The following is a 14,905-nucleotide window of genomic DNA, read 5'->3' on the forward strand; positions in this document are numbered from 1 at the left end:
TCACCTATATAAGACTGAAGTAGGTTACAAAGTAATTACAAAAGTAAGATTAACAGCTCCTCTCAGTATGGTTAGAGGCATAAAGTATCTTCCCTATTCCAGTCTTCTGAGTTTTTACATTCTGCCTCATCTCTACCAATTTCTCATACAACCTAGCACAAGGCAGTAATATATTCCAGAACCATAAAAACTCTAACGTCATTCCTGTTATGCAAGAGTGCTAACACAAGTGCTATCACAAATTTTCTTGAAGATACAACCAGCTCATCAACAGAATTTAAAAACACATTTCTGTTGTCAGAATGGCAATGCCAGGTAAAATCATGGCCACCAACACAAAAACACTACCCACACTTGCAGTTGGGAGGATCAAAACAATATGCACTTGAATTGGACACAGGTTGCAGTTTGCCTGATTCAGAGCAAAATGGACAAAAAGCTGCTCTTCGGGGACCAGTGCATTTGAAGGTGGACACTAATTCCGGGTATTCCTGCCTCAGCCCCCAAAGTCCTGGCTGAGAGAAGGACAACCATTAGTCCAGCCAAAGTCAAACAGTAACTGCAGACACATAAAGGGTCTCCAAATTAGAGAGTGGCAATCACTGTCTCTCAAACGCTGCACCTCTCTAAGTCTGCAGTCCAGTATAAAACTAGTGACATAGCATTGCTATGGTCACTGCAATATTAATAGCAAGCCCTGGAAATATCACTGAAAAGACAAAACAAACTGAATCAATTAGAAAGCTGTAGCAGCTTTACTGTTCTCTGCAGGAACTGGGCTCAAGCCCCACAGAAACATGAATTTGACAAGTCTCTACCTGTTTGCCTTTTGCCCCCATCACACTGCTCCTGCAGATACAGCAGCTGTGCTGTATATACTGACCTGTCAGGGCAACCTCAAGATACTAAAACATCAAGTACAGCTAATATGCATACAAAATGTTTCAAATTAATGCCCCATGTTCAATTCTTTTCAACAAAATGCAGAGCATTAACATCGCAATACTGCCTTTTGGTTCATAAGGATTGTTGTGTCAAGCATGTTCTTACCCTGAAAGGTGGATCAGTCTTCTCTCTGTGTGGCACTTGGTCCAGAGTGCCATCAGTGCTGCTCCTTTTCAAACTGGATGTGACATCAGGCACGTTACTAAAGTCTGCATTTGAAACAAAACACACAAATAAATTAGAGGGTTATAGGACACAAACAGAAAAGTATTTGCTCTTACCTGCCAACAGTTTGAGTGTCTAGTACAGTTACACAGGGGGAGAGAATCACATAATCAATTAGGTTGGAAAAAACCTCTGAGACCATCGAGTCCAACCTATGACCTAACACCACCATGTCAACTAGACCAGGACACTAAGTGCCATGTCCAGAAGGAATACAAAATTTGCAATCCTCCCCACCCCTCAGAAAACAATGGGAGAGGTCAAAGCAAGGAGCAACTGTGCCTGAAACTCTGCTTTCCCAACAGCAGCTGGACATCTGAGACTGTCTGAAGCAATGTGCATATCTGATCTACCAAAATAAACCTCACGCTCTTGCTAACAGCATGCTTTTGAAGGCAGCACTATCTATAATCAGCACACTCTGTGCTGAGACAACCAGTGAAGATTATTAAATGCACTCAGCAGTTCTCCTTGGATGAGCACACCATTGTTCGACATGACTTAGTCCTGAATCCTTTAAAGATTTAAGAAGAAAAGATAATTTTTCCCTGGAACAAACACCATAATTCATAACACAGACGCATGCCCTTCTTCTTCCAAATAGTTTACCAATTTTACTAAGTTTGGGGTCCATCTATGCAGTAGCTGGCACAATGCAAAAACCAGAGGCAGCACTGCCCTGTTCTACTTACTGACAGACTGTAGTTTCAGTAACATTTATATATAAACTCAGGAGCTATCCAACAATGCTGAACATTCATATAAAAATTATGTTCTTTATATTTCCTCAATTGTCTGCTGAAAATCTGCAGAGATGTTCACATGGAAATTCTAATTAAAAATCCTAGAAGTGAAGAAGTGATTTTTGATCTGCAGTTTTATCAATCCATGTAGCTGAAAATTATAAAGCAACTGCCAAAAAAAAAAAAAAAAAGGGAAGAAAAGAAAAGAAAAAGGAAAAAGGATTTTCAGCCACCTCAGATGGTAAAACAGAAATAAAATAAAGGGGGGGTTAAAATTTGCTGCTTTGTTTCCTAGTCTTTAAGCCTCTAGAGTATAATACACAGTACATTACCACATTTTCAAACTCTTTCTCAACACCTACAAATGCTGGAAACTTATTTTTAAGTGAAAGGTAAGATTCTTATTTAATCACTGACACCAGCAACTGAATCTGTAATTAAAATAAATACCACCCATCATGAAGTAAAATCATGACAGTTTGCAATAAAGAAATTGGGAAGGACAACAGAATTTAGCTGCCTGGGTGTTGCCGTTGTCCTGTCCATGCAGAGTAGGACCAGCTCCTCTCAGAAAGAATTGACCAACATGGACTGAAGCAGGGAGGAAAATGGGAATTTTAGGCCCAAAAGAGAACCTTGCAACCCACAAGGAGCCTTTCTGGTGAAACAAAACATGGCTGACAGACTCCAGAGACAAGTCAGAGAAAGGCAAATAACTCAGCATGTTGTCAGCTTGGGTTTTTCTACATGTTACTAAGGCGCCCAGGTCAAGCTGAGCATTGAGGCTGACATTTTCCACCCAGAGGGCAAAGACTTGACCATTTTCTCATTTCCCTATCCTTGCAGAAACAAGGTCTCATCACTCTTCTCCCCTCAGGCTTTCTTACCTTCTCCTCCCGGAGTCAGGTGTGGCTCCTGATATGTAAGAGCCTTTGTAACATGCAGTACCCCAAGAGTTACCACTTTTGCAGAAAAACCACATTTTATACGACTCCACTCCAGCCATGCATCATCTTTAAGACTTTAAGAAAGAGTCTGTCTTGTCTATTTATTTTATTATGCTTTTACCTCTCTTCCTCCACCAAGCCTGAATAATTTTCTCCTTCCCTCTGGACTTTGAAAGTAATTTTGAGGCTCTCTGCTGTATATGAGTACGCATGAATGCCTGTTGACTTCCAACATTGTCAACTCCTGGACAAGCCAACCCCTAAAACTTAAATTGACTTTTAAACAATTTTTTCAGGGTAAGGTGATGCCAAGGATATTATTTCCTATTGTTTCCCAGTTGAACTCTTTTTACTTGCCCTCTGGGTTTTAAAACCCTTCTCCCCTCTAAACAGCAGGCACCTGAGATACATTTTGCAATGGCATAAAGGATCTACAGTCTGATCTCAGGTAGCTAGCTAGTGAGAAAAAAACCCTGTTTCACTGATTCTACAAAGTGATCGTTAAACATACTTGTCCTTTACAAAGGAGTAAAACTAACTTACACAAGCAAAGAAGAGAGAGCTTAAATGTGGGAAGAGGAAAAGAGGGTAAAACAACCAGCAGACAACATAAACAGATTAAATCAGGATAACAACACACAAGGTAGGCAAATAGAATATTATATCACTTTTTCCAGATGACCCATCTTTTCCTGCCTTCATCCTCACTTTGTTTTTCCTTTGTAGTTCATAGGATTGTCAGAGGTAGGTCTATATAGTCTTGCCTATTTTTATAGCATTTGCTGTTGGCAGACTGAGTTGCTGACGATGGAGAAGCAACAGTAAATGTTATTTTAAATAGCAAAACCTAAAAAAAGTTACACGGAAAGAATCCAAGGTGAAAAAAGACATCCTACTGCATCCTACATTGTATGAGAGCTAACATGGGGAAGGAAGGAAGGATGTATGGGTTGTTGATCAGTTCAGCGTCCATATCCTGTCTCCTCTTCTTTCTTTTGCTGTGGAAGGGGACTTCCTTTGAATCTGCATAGCTCAAAAAAAAAAAAACAAGGCCCCCCAAAAACAAATAAAAACAAAAACAAACCAAAACACACCCCCCCCCAAAAAAAAAAAAAAAAAACAAACACAAAAAAACCTCAGAAAACCAAGCCAAAGCAAAACTAAAACAAAACAAAAAAAAGTCAAGGGGAAAAAAAGTAGTATTACCCTAGAGAATGGGTACTTACAAATGCAAACCTTAAGAACATAAACACAGCAAGAAGTTCAATACTGAAATTCTTTCTACTTCCAGGACTAAGTGGAAGGGGAGTGGCAAAGCCAAACCCTACAAAATGTATTTTCTTTAAACATTCAAATTTGGATTTAGCTCTACTATTCTTTCAGGGAAAAGTAGCAATAGAACTGTAGACAGTATGCACAGAATCAAGAAAGATGTTATCACTGTGCGAGAACAAATTTGTTCCAGTATATAATATTCTGGTTCTTTGCTGGGAATGAGGACGGAAAAGTATGCAAGGAGACATATGTTCCTAAAAATCATTGAAATTCAAGGTCAAACCAGCACATCCAGGCTTTTTTTTAAATCGTTATTAAAAACAAAAACAACAAAATATCTCTGATGCTACTAAATTTATGTTTCTCTCTACTTAAAGAACACATGGGATACTTCACTGAAAACACTGCTTGAGAGGCTTTCCAGCATAGTAAATAGTGAGTGTATCACGGCTAAGTCTGCCCATACAGCTCCATTACAGTAGTACATTTGATTTATTCTACTGACATACTTGTGATAAACTTGTCTGGAAGAAAAATGGGACTGATACTAATAAGTTAAACAAAACATGGTTTAAATCTTTTAACATAATTTTTCTCTGCTGCAGTACACCTCTCTGTCCTGTTTATACACACACATTCATGCTTGGTGAGTTGAAATGTTTATCACTTCCAGCTGGGATACAGGAACCTCTGAAGTAATATTTTTTTCCAGTCTAGCAAACAGGAGTGTCTCCAGACACAAAAATACTAAGTTAGTGTGGTGGGTTGACCCTGGCTGGACACCAAGTGTCTACCAAAGCAGCTCTATTACTCCCCTCCTCAGCTGGGCAGTGGAAAGAAATATTCTGAAAGGGTCATGGGTTGAGATAAGCACAGGGAGAGATCATTCAGCAGTCACCTTCACAGGCAAAACAGACTCGACTTAGGAAAATTAGTTTAATTTATTACTAATCAAATCAGAGTAGGATAATGAGAAATAAACCCAAATCTTAAAAACACCTTCTCCCAACCCTTCTCTTCTTCCCAGACTTAACTTTATTCCCAGTCTTCTTTCCCTCCCCTGAGCAGCATAGGGCATCTGTGAATGGGGGGTTGTGGTCAGTTCTCCAAACGTTGTCTCGGCCGCTCTTTCTTCCTCATGGGGAGGGGTCCTCACATTCTTCCCATGCTCTGGTGTTGAGTTATCCCATGGGAGACAGTCCTTGAACTTTTCCAGCATGACTCCTTCCAATGGGCTGCAGTTCTTCATGAAGACTGTGGGTCTCTCACACAGGGTTTGTTCCATGTCTTCTGGAACAAACTGCTGCACAGTGGGCCTCCCTCAGAGTCACAAATCCAGCCAGCAAACCTGCTTCAGCTTCCCATGGGGTCACAGCTTCCTTCAGATATCCATCTGCTCTGGTGTGGGTCTTCCACAGGCTGCAGGTGGATCTCTGCTCTCCTATGGATCGGAACAGCTGCCTCACCATGGTCTGCACCAAGGGCTGCAAGGTCTGCTCCAGCACCCAGAGCATGTCCCAACCCCTCCTTCTTCACTGACCTTGGTGTCTGCAGAGCTGTCTCAGACATTCTCACTCCTCTCTCCAGCTGCAATCATGCAGGTTTTTTTCCCCCTTCTTAAATATATTATCCCAGAGGAGCTACCACCACTGCTGGCAGGCTCAGCCTTGGTCAGTGGTGAGTCCATATTGGAGCCAGCTGGCACTGGGAAGCAGCTAGAAGCTTCTCACAGAAGCCACCCCTGTACGGTCCTGCTACCAAAAACTTGCCACACAAACCCAATACAATCAGCTTGTTGCAAACAAGAAGACTAGCAGCAGCAGATAAATGCTAGAATTCCCAGAAAAGCACAGGGGGGAAAGAGTGCCTCTACGTGAAAAGCTTAAACTACATCACATGAAATGCATACTAAACATTTTTTTTGGTTTCCAGCAATGAACCACCAATCACTAAGATCAGCACCTTTCGCTACCAACAGCGTCACCAAAGAATGCCATTACTCCTGCAACGTTGTGTCTCACTGGCAGGCAGGTAAGTGACTCAGTCATTCTAGGGAAGTTATAGTGTAACCACTAAAAACTGAGAGAAAGCATACTTCTTAAGTCATGTTCCTCACAGCTCAACATTCAATTAAAAGAAGGCACAGAGCACACAGATGGGACAGTTGGTCTGAAAAACAAACACATGCAGCATATCCAAGAGCTCTGTATGCCTACAGGAATGTTTCTTCCCATGTTGATGCAGTGATACACAGTGATACACGTACAAGTGGTGAATGTGGAAGTTATTCATGTGTTTGTGAGCAGTGAGGTACAATGGAAACGCATCCTCTAGCAGATGTGTGAGACAATAATAATTTCTGCTACAATCCCAGCCAAGAATCCAAAGGAAATCAACTGGAAAACATCAACATCGACCATCCGGCAATTCATTTACCATAAAGAAGCCACAGCAAATGCAAATGTCACTTATCTCTCTTCTTCTGTTTAATTAACAAAGAAGCCTTAATTACTTTCAAGTCAGAGATGCTCTTACCAGTTTAGCTGCTCACTGCAAAGGCAAAATCATCATGAGGAGAGAGCTGAGGATCCTGTTCCTTTATTCATGATTCTCTTTTCATAATGCATCAGAACTCGTTCCGTTTCAGACTGTTCTCACTGATTTACAAAAATGCCAAGTAACCATCACAAGCATGTCAAGTGTTATCAAATGTCAAGCACTGTGTAGGTGGTGTAACTACCTCTTTTTTCAAACTATGGCAAGAAGGTGTGTTTCCACCTGCCACTCCAAAGACAATGATAAATTGAATAAAAAAATTCCTTCTACATCTACATGAGAAGACACAGAAAAATTAGACGTATTCAGTCTCTCACACCAAGACAAACTAAGACCACTGCAGGGCATCATTTTCAGATCTGTGAGGAGCAGCAGTTCTGTGCACTACTCGATAACTATCCTCAGCTGTAGGAGAGAGAGGGCGAGAGAGATGAAGTCACACATTTTGTCAGATTCAGGTGAGGGAACTGCACCTGGGTGTGTCTCAGCTAAGGTAAGAGGCTTGATTAACAGTTAGTAGCTGTGAGTCTTTCCTGGTATCCCTGACTTCACCTGATTCACTTACTACATCACCAAACATTCACTACAACAAACAGATTCTGACTCTAAAGGCCATGGTAAAGCCAGTCCCATAGGGCTTGGTTGAACCAGGCTGAAATATGACTGTAATCAACAAGGCTGAGTAAGGCAGGACAGCAATTAATGACCAGAAAATGACCATGTCTGAGGTGGGTGCAAGTCATGCTGCACTCAAGCCGCTCAGCAGAGGACTAAACCTTAGCTCTCAACATATAAAACCTGGCATATGAAATTGAAACTCAGGAGCAAGGATTTTAATAAATTATTCAGCTGATGATGGGGAAAAGAGGATGAGGCTATACAGCTGGTGAATAACATCCAATAGCTATGTTTAAAGAAAGAATGAGAATGTTGAGGTAATCTAATGTTGGATGGATCTGTAACCTATGTAGTAACCTTAGGCTTTCACAACCAATTCAAGGAAAGAAAAATGAAAAACATGGAGATAAATGGAATATTACATACATACATTGTATGCAGATTATGTTATACTAATCTGACATCCACCTTTAATAAAAGATTTTTTTAAAGACAAAAATATAGGATAAATCTAGCCTTCTGGAAACTTAGTTTTAAAGAAAAAAGAAACAAGCAACTTTTACAATATCCCAAGGGAAATTGTTAGCCAAAATGAAAAGGATAGGAATTAAAACAAGACTGAACTGGCTAGCAGGTAAGATAAGAATAGATTTGTCTGAATGAACTCCTAGGCCTGAGAAAAGCTAGATTGTAGATTTTGTCCAAGGTGGGTTTGGGGAGTAATTTTGTTTGATAATTTCATTATTTGTCTCAGCAAACAAAGTACAATAGGAATTACTCCAATTAAATACTCTAATCATTCAAAGGTAATACAGAGCATTAATTAGGAACATGACTGGTGATGCATAAAGGACATATGGATGACCTTGAAGATGAAGCCAAAGTCCTAGAATGAAATCACATGGAAAGAAGTTCCAGGGACCTGTAAGAACCATTGCTTCTATAAGCTGTGACTCATGAGCTAGAAACATGAAAGGAAAGTGTAGAAGTGTGGAGAAGGGGTTGACAACACACAGTTGTGAGCTAGAGCTATTTAAGCAATGGGCAAGGCCAGCAGATACTGATCAGTCATTACACTGGCTAGGAATATGTCTGTTCTGGTAATTAGAAGACTGGCTTTCAACCATCACATGAATAGATTTCTGAAACAGACTTACCTAGGCACAAAGAATGCAAACAATCTATTTTAAAATGGAATAGGATAAATGTATCAATAGGGTTGTCCAAAGCTGTAACCAGCAGAGGATTGAACATACTGAGACTGGAAATTCCTTCCCATCCTGGGTTTGTCTATCACCAGCACAGCACAAATATTACACAGATACATAGATACATAATACAGCTACATAGGTAAAAATGGCCAGAAGCCTCTTTCTGTTCAGTAGAGCACAAGAAATACTTTAAGTTTCATTAATACTGGTGCTTAAAGATCCTGGCAAAGAATGTTTATGACTAAGAGAACATTTATATCAGAAGTGCACATGGGTTATGAGCCCTGACAGCTGTCCTACCCCAGTTTCTTGCTGACTCCAGCTCTGAAATTCATTAACAACTCCACTTCAACAAACTGATCATCTTCTTGTTTGTAGTTCTCTGGCACTTGAAAGGGAAAGAGGACTCTCACTTCCTGTTCTCTCTGCTGCAGTTTTTAATCTGAGTAGTTAGATGCTGTAGATATAGTGGCACTCGAGCAGTTGTGATGGGCTTGGCCTAGTCTGTAAAAGACTGATATCCTGACCTCAGATCTGAGCAACTGACAGCATTTTTTAAGCACTGGTATTGTCCAGTGATTTCAGACAGATGATGCAAAACAGCAATAAAGTGGGCATCTGAGATAGTAATATGTATTTAGCCTGAAGAAAAAAAGGATCCACATTTATAAAGGATTACAGGAGGTCCAGACTGTCCACTAGAAAAGAATGTATTCAATATTTTCACTAATTCCCAAAAGTTCTAGAAACTGCCAGCAGCAGAACACAACACAGCTGATCTTCAGCATGTAGGATATTCTCCCTCTCCCTATTACAGAGAGTTTCCATAACACAGCTGCATGGTTTATCTGGGAATGAGATATTACTTTTGGGTAATAAAGTTAAGCCAGGTGCATGGAAAGCTGCATTTTTCATTGTTGTGCAAATTCTCCAGACTGGTCAGTTAATTATGATAAGCTTACAGTTTTCATATTCTTCTAGCCAATGTTACTATCAAGAGAAAAGTAAATTTCCAAGAGAAGATAACAAATATTTCCAAAATCCCTGGTGCAAATAATACCAAAGTCTGAGCCAACTCTCAGAAAGGAACAAAGCTTTGGTGGTCTTCATGCCTTCAGACTTACTGAAAAACAGGGAGTGGTAGGTGAACCATTCCAGCATTGCCTAGAGAAGAGAAATATCAGCATAATGAGCTCTAAAAATGCTCCGTTGGAGACCACCACTCATAACTTCAGTTAAACAGTTCAGCCTGGCAGGTAGCATGAGTGTGCTTATTTCTTTTGATTTGATACAACTAAATATATTTCAGGTTTTCAACGGTATATTTACTCTTTTGTAATGAAGTTGAAAAAATAGATCTGTAAGCATTTCCTTTTCCTTTCTGAAAAACATCAAGAAATATCTTTCAAAAAGTAACAGTTGATCCAAAGGAATTTATTGAATGCCTTTTCAAGAGACACTCTCACAATCTCTGTTAAAGAAGGCATCCAAGTTTCACCAGAGAGATGAAGGGTTCTGGGTTCACTAGTTCACCTATGAATAACTCATATGTCTTTCTTATGCGAGGATAAGACCTTTCAGTTCTTTGGCTCATGTTATCCCTGGGATCAGCATGGAAGGGGCACCCAGCAGCTGGTATATATGACAGAGCCCACACAATCTCTACAGCCCTTTAGATTTCTATCTAGGTTGCAAAGAACACAATAACTATGGTCAGGAAGAAGAAAAGCAATAGAAGAGTCCATGGAAGATTCATTAACTGACCCACAATGGCCATTTGCACTGGAAAAATTGCAAGTAAAAGCAAGGAGGCGCTAGAAGATGAAGGGGATACACCTAGGTAAGTTTAGTAAAGTTGTGATACAAAAGGACCCTGCAGTTGCTGCTCCAGGGTTTCCATCATAAAGGCCAAGGTCTGGGTGAACATGAAGAGGTGTTTGGAGACATAGAATTCAACACCTTCAAAGAAAGGCACTTTTTTTCTCTAAACAATCTTTGGCCAGAGAAAGATAATTAAAAATTTGGTGATAAGTCAGATGAAGAAAAATTCAAAGACCATAACACAAGAATTAAGTTTTCCAGATTCAAGTGAGTGTTCATGTTAGCTCAATTCACTGAATTTATGTAAGTTTTTAGCTATTGCACAGTGCCAGTCCATTTTTTTTCCCCACAGCTGGTACTCACAGCCTTCACTCCAATGCTGGAGTAAATCCAAATTTATTTGCAGGCAGTAATTGTGGTTATTAACTGTACAGTGGTTTACAGCTTTCATGCTGCTTTAACCAACAGTTAAAAAGATAGTGAAACACTAAATTTATTATCAATTCAAAACCACCTTCCTCTTTTTGCCTAGGAAATTTTCAAGTTCTTCTGAAAGCCTTTGAACTAACTTCAGATAACGACTAGCTCAAATTCTCATTGCTAAATTATCATGACTTGACTCTACTAGTACGAGCAACTTAAGTTTCTAGAAAACGGAATGTGTTAGAAAAATAAGTAAAATTAACTGCATTTAAATATACCTCTGTAAGATATTTTGGGTTTTATCACTTTTTGGTGATCTGGGTGTTTTGTAAACTATTTTGGGACTGGCTAGAAGGTATATTCTCACTTAGCTTCAAGGTTGTAACAACTGACTCCTTGGTGTAGCTAGAAACTCATTCAGGAATCCTTTCCGTATGTTAAAATCTGGAAAGAAAATTAGCATACAGCTGCCGTAACATCAGACTTCCTGGACAGGATTCTTAAACACAGAATTCCTAGATGCCTGTCACTAACTAGACTAATTGTTACCAAACAAGACATGCAATTACAGATGAGCCAAGAAGATTCCCTTCATGGGTCTCTCATCCATATGTTTTGGCTCCAGGGAGCAAACTATGAAACATCCGAAGATGCTTTACATGCTTCCCAATGTACAATGCAACCGGGCTGCTTCTTTTTGCACGTGATACTGCCTAGACAAAGAGAAATTCCTACTTCTGGCTAGGATCTGAAATGATCAAGCAGGACAAGTCTTTCTCCTTTGTTCTCACCCTTCAGTGAGGAAAGTGACACTTCTTTTAACATTCCACATTTCCAAGTATAGAAAAAGGCAGTACGTTCATGCAAATATTCTTGTATCATACAGCTTTCTTAAGACATTTTGGGCGACATGCTGAACAGTGGCTTCACTCCAATCAGCCACCTACTTGTGCAAGTTTGACATTCTATAGGCAGCTTTATGCTCTCTTATATTTCTTTTTTCTTTTCTAAATATCTACAGAAACATCCATTTTGAAGCTGGAGCAGAGTCCTTTAGATTCCTTTGTCCATTAACAGCTCATGGTGAGGCAAAGTAATTTGACTCATTATCTAATTCAGTAATCAATAGGAGGTACAAATTAGCAACATAATAGGAAATAGCTGCCTGCACTTCTGCAGCAATGCCTGATTAGCTCCTGCACCTCAGTGGTATGTTTCTATATGGTTATTTAACATTCTAAACTTTCTCTGCCCAAGTATCTGCCAGTCGGGCAGCTGTTCAGGCTTTTCAGTTTTAAGCTTAACACTTCACACCAGCTTCTCAGATTGTTACTTAAATGCCTTTGTTTCCTAAGTGCATGACAAATGCCTTCTTCCATACAGTCTCACTGGCGGCCAGTGCTCGCCACAGCTAGTGCATCACCCTTTTATTCCAGTTCAACAGCTGGAGATGTGTGGCTGCGGTACAGAGGAAGACAGAGCAGAGCCCAAGCCGGGTCCTCTACACCACCATCCCCTCTAAGTCAGCAAAGGCTGCAACCCACTGCTGCCATTAGGTCCTTCCAGGTTACAGCTGCTGGACATGCAGGGGTGCTGTCAGGGGTCCCTCTCCTTGTTTTTGTTCCTGCAGGATTGCTCACATGGGACGACTTTGGCAAAATGGAAAGCAAATGGAGCTAGCCCTGCCCAGGTTCCAAATATACCACCTCAGTGGTACATTTTCTTCTCCATCTCAAATTTATAGGCACAAAGTAACGAAAACAGAAAGGAAAAGGGGGAGAAAAAGTTACTTAATGGTTTAGCAAGAGTTTGTGGCTAGCTTAGACAGTTTTTATCATTACTCAACCTACCTTACCTCTGTGAAACACAGAACATCTGTTGTTTGATGTGTTTTAAATCATGCCTACGGCAGTAGTCTATATGTGGATGTCTCTAACTTTATCATAATTAATAAACCTCCTTACTATCCATATTGTCACTCTACAGAATTCAGTAGGAAGGGCAATATGATGATTTATGCCTACATATCACTGAGCCAGAAGGTGCAGCTATACAGGGTTTAATGAAGTTTACACCAGGAAAAAAACCCCAACAATTTGGCCCACTGACTTCACAGGGATTAAATCATAGCAGCATTTAGCAAAGCAGAACAGAATGCTCTTTCAGTGGAAAAGCAAAATGAAGAGCATTTAAGGCTGTCCCATTTTATAGCATAGGCAATCTTTTAATTTGCTGCACAGACATCTAGCAGAAAGCCAACAGGACAGTTTGTCAAGTGCCAGCAAGACCTCATTAAACTGCCACTCTTGGGAAACACTTGTATTGCAAAACATGCAGCAAGCAACAAGTGCTCCAATGGAACCATCTTCTAAAGAGACAAATGCTTTCTCTGAATTAATCTCTACATTGATACAGCCCCAGGTATTGTCACAGGTCAAACCTAGTCTTCCCAGCAATTCTTGAGACTGCAGGACAAAGACACTTTTGTTAACAGCACACAAACAGCTGGAGTAGAAGCCAACCCACCACAGCTGTCCAAGACTACTGTCAACACACAGCCCGCCTCTTGAGCTTGCTCTGATGAGCATGTCCTAGCACATCTATGTGGTTTCCTGCTGAATTGTGTAATAAGTAAGAAAAAGAAAGCCCAGCAGTCATCTATCATCAGGGAGATAAGCAGTTATGCTGCATAGATAACTATATGTCTGTGTTACAGAGAGGCTTTCCTAGTATGTTGCCTCACACCACACAAAACCATTAGATACCTGCCATTAGATCTACCAGGCAAGAGGGAGCAATGTATGCAGACCTGCACCATTAACAGAGATCAGGGCCCATATCTAACAGGACTGTAGGTGTCCTTGGGACTCGAGAAGCGAGGAAGCAATATTCACCTCTTCTGAGCTCGAAGGAATTTCCTAGGAAAGAATGAAGACAGTTTTCTTTGATACGTCACACATAAAGCACAAGGAAGGAGATGCCCTATAGCACAATGAAGAGAATTTATATGTTGAAACAGCAGCTAGGCAAACAAACAAGACCTGATCTGAGCAGAACTAAAAGTCGAAGTTCTTTTAGAAATGCTTTTCAGTTAAGTTTTAGTTTTACTTTAGTTTATAAAATGCTTTCAGCAATTAAAGACATTTATAAAAAATTATAGGCAAACAGCAAGAAGCAGAGTGGTCTGAGCCAGTGGTCCAGGCACAGCCCCCAGCTGCTGGAGCTAGAGGCCACCATAATGGCAACATCCTCCTAACTTTATCTCTTCTCTTAAGAAGGACACACAGGTCTGTCATACCCTGATATTCAGGGTAGGCTGCAGCTCAAAGAGAATGCAGGGTGCTACCTGGAAAGGTGTGCACAATGACATGCAGAGAGACAGCTGGCAGCAGAGCCAACCTCTGCCTTCCTTTTCCTCCCACAACTCAGTGGTATCTGACAAAGCTGAATGGAGCAAAGTTTTCTGGAGAAGCAATGAATTGTAATTACACTTTACAGAGGCATCTAGAACACCTAGCAAAGTGCATTAGAAACAGGAAGTACCTTGGAATTGAATCAAAATTGGTTGTTATTATCAAGATCACTTTTTTAAAATAATTTAGTCATATAAAAATTAAACTTGTGGCCAACTGATGTGCTTTGCTTCTGTGGGTGCTTACTAAGATTAAAATCAGAAGCTGCATATGTCTTGGTGAACAGAAGAGCCACTTTCCATGTGAGGATTCAAACCCCTAATCCTCCTCCTGAAGCACTGGCACTTTGCAAAAATATCTCAATGTTTAGCAGATCAGGAGCTAAAACGTAATTGCTCCTCTCCAGCACACAGCCCAGACATTTGTCAAAAAGCACGAAGCCTGACTCTCTCCCTCCCTGACTCCAGCCGTGCCTTGTACAGCACAAAATAGCTTCATCAGCAGTGACTCAAACCAGCATGTCCCAGACTATGCTGCTGCCCAGGCATCAGTGCAAGGGGAAGGAAAGCAGAGGGCAAAACCCTTGGTCCAAAGTGGCTAGAGCAGTGTTCTGTGGGTAGCTCAACTTAAAGAGAACTTGCTGCCTCTGAGAGTAACTCTCCTTGTAACCAGCTCTGCCCTGGCACCCGCCTGCTCCCCGCTCCTCCTCCTCCTCCTCCTTACCTGGC

At 40.7% G+C, this 14,905-nt stretch overlaps 1 protein-coding gene across 4 annotated transcripts in view; it reads right to left on the bottom strand.

Moving 5' to 3' along the window:
* Positions 1–14,905, bottom strand: part of TIAM2 (TIAM Rac1 associated GEF 2) — a 168,201-nt gene that overhangs the window by 31,141 nt on the left and 122,155 nt on the right. Inside the window, exons 1-3 of one of the 4 annotated variants that reach the window (XM_069010624.1) lie at positions 7,011–7,635; positions 6,671–6,913; positions 1,051–1,154 (exon numbers count right to left, since the gene is read on the bottom strand). Coding sequence is in view for 1 of the 4 variants with exons in the window: in XM_069010622.1 (XP_068866723.1) it covers positions 1,051–1,154 (104 nt within the window). In the remaining 3 variants the exon portion in view is untranslated. Of the gene's footprint in view, positions 1–1,050; positions 1,155–6,670; positions 7,636–14,905 lie in introns of those variants that run through there. The other 3 variants (XM_069010625.1, XM_069010623.1, XM_069010622.1) reach the window with 3 other exon arrangements.

Source organism: Aphelocoma coerulescens, chromosome 3 (genome assembly GCF_041296385.1).
Source record: "Aphelocoma coerulescens isolate FSJ_1873_10779 chromosome 3, UR_Acoe_1.0, whole genome shotgun sequence".
NCBI classification, from domain to species: Eukaryota; Metazoa; Chordata; class Aves; order Passeriformes; family Corvidae; genus Aphelocoma; species Aphelocoma coerulescens.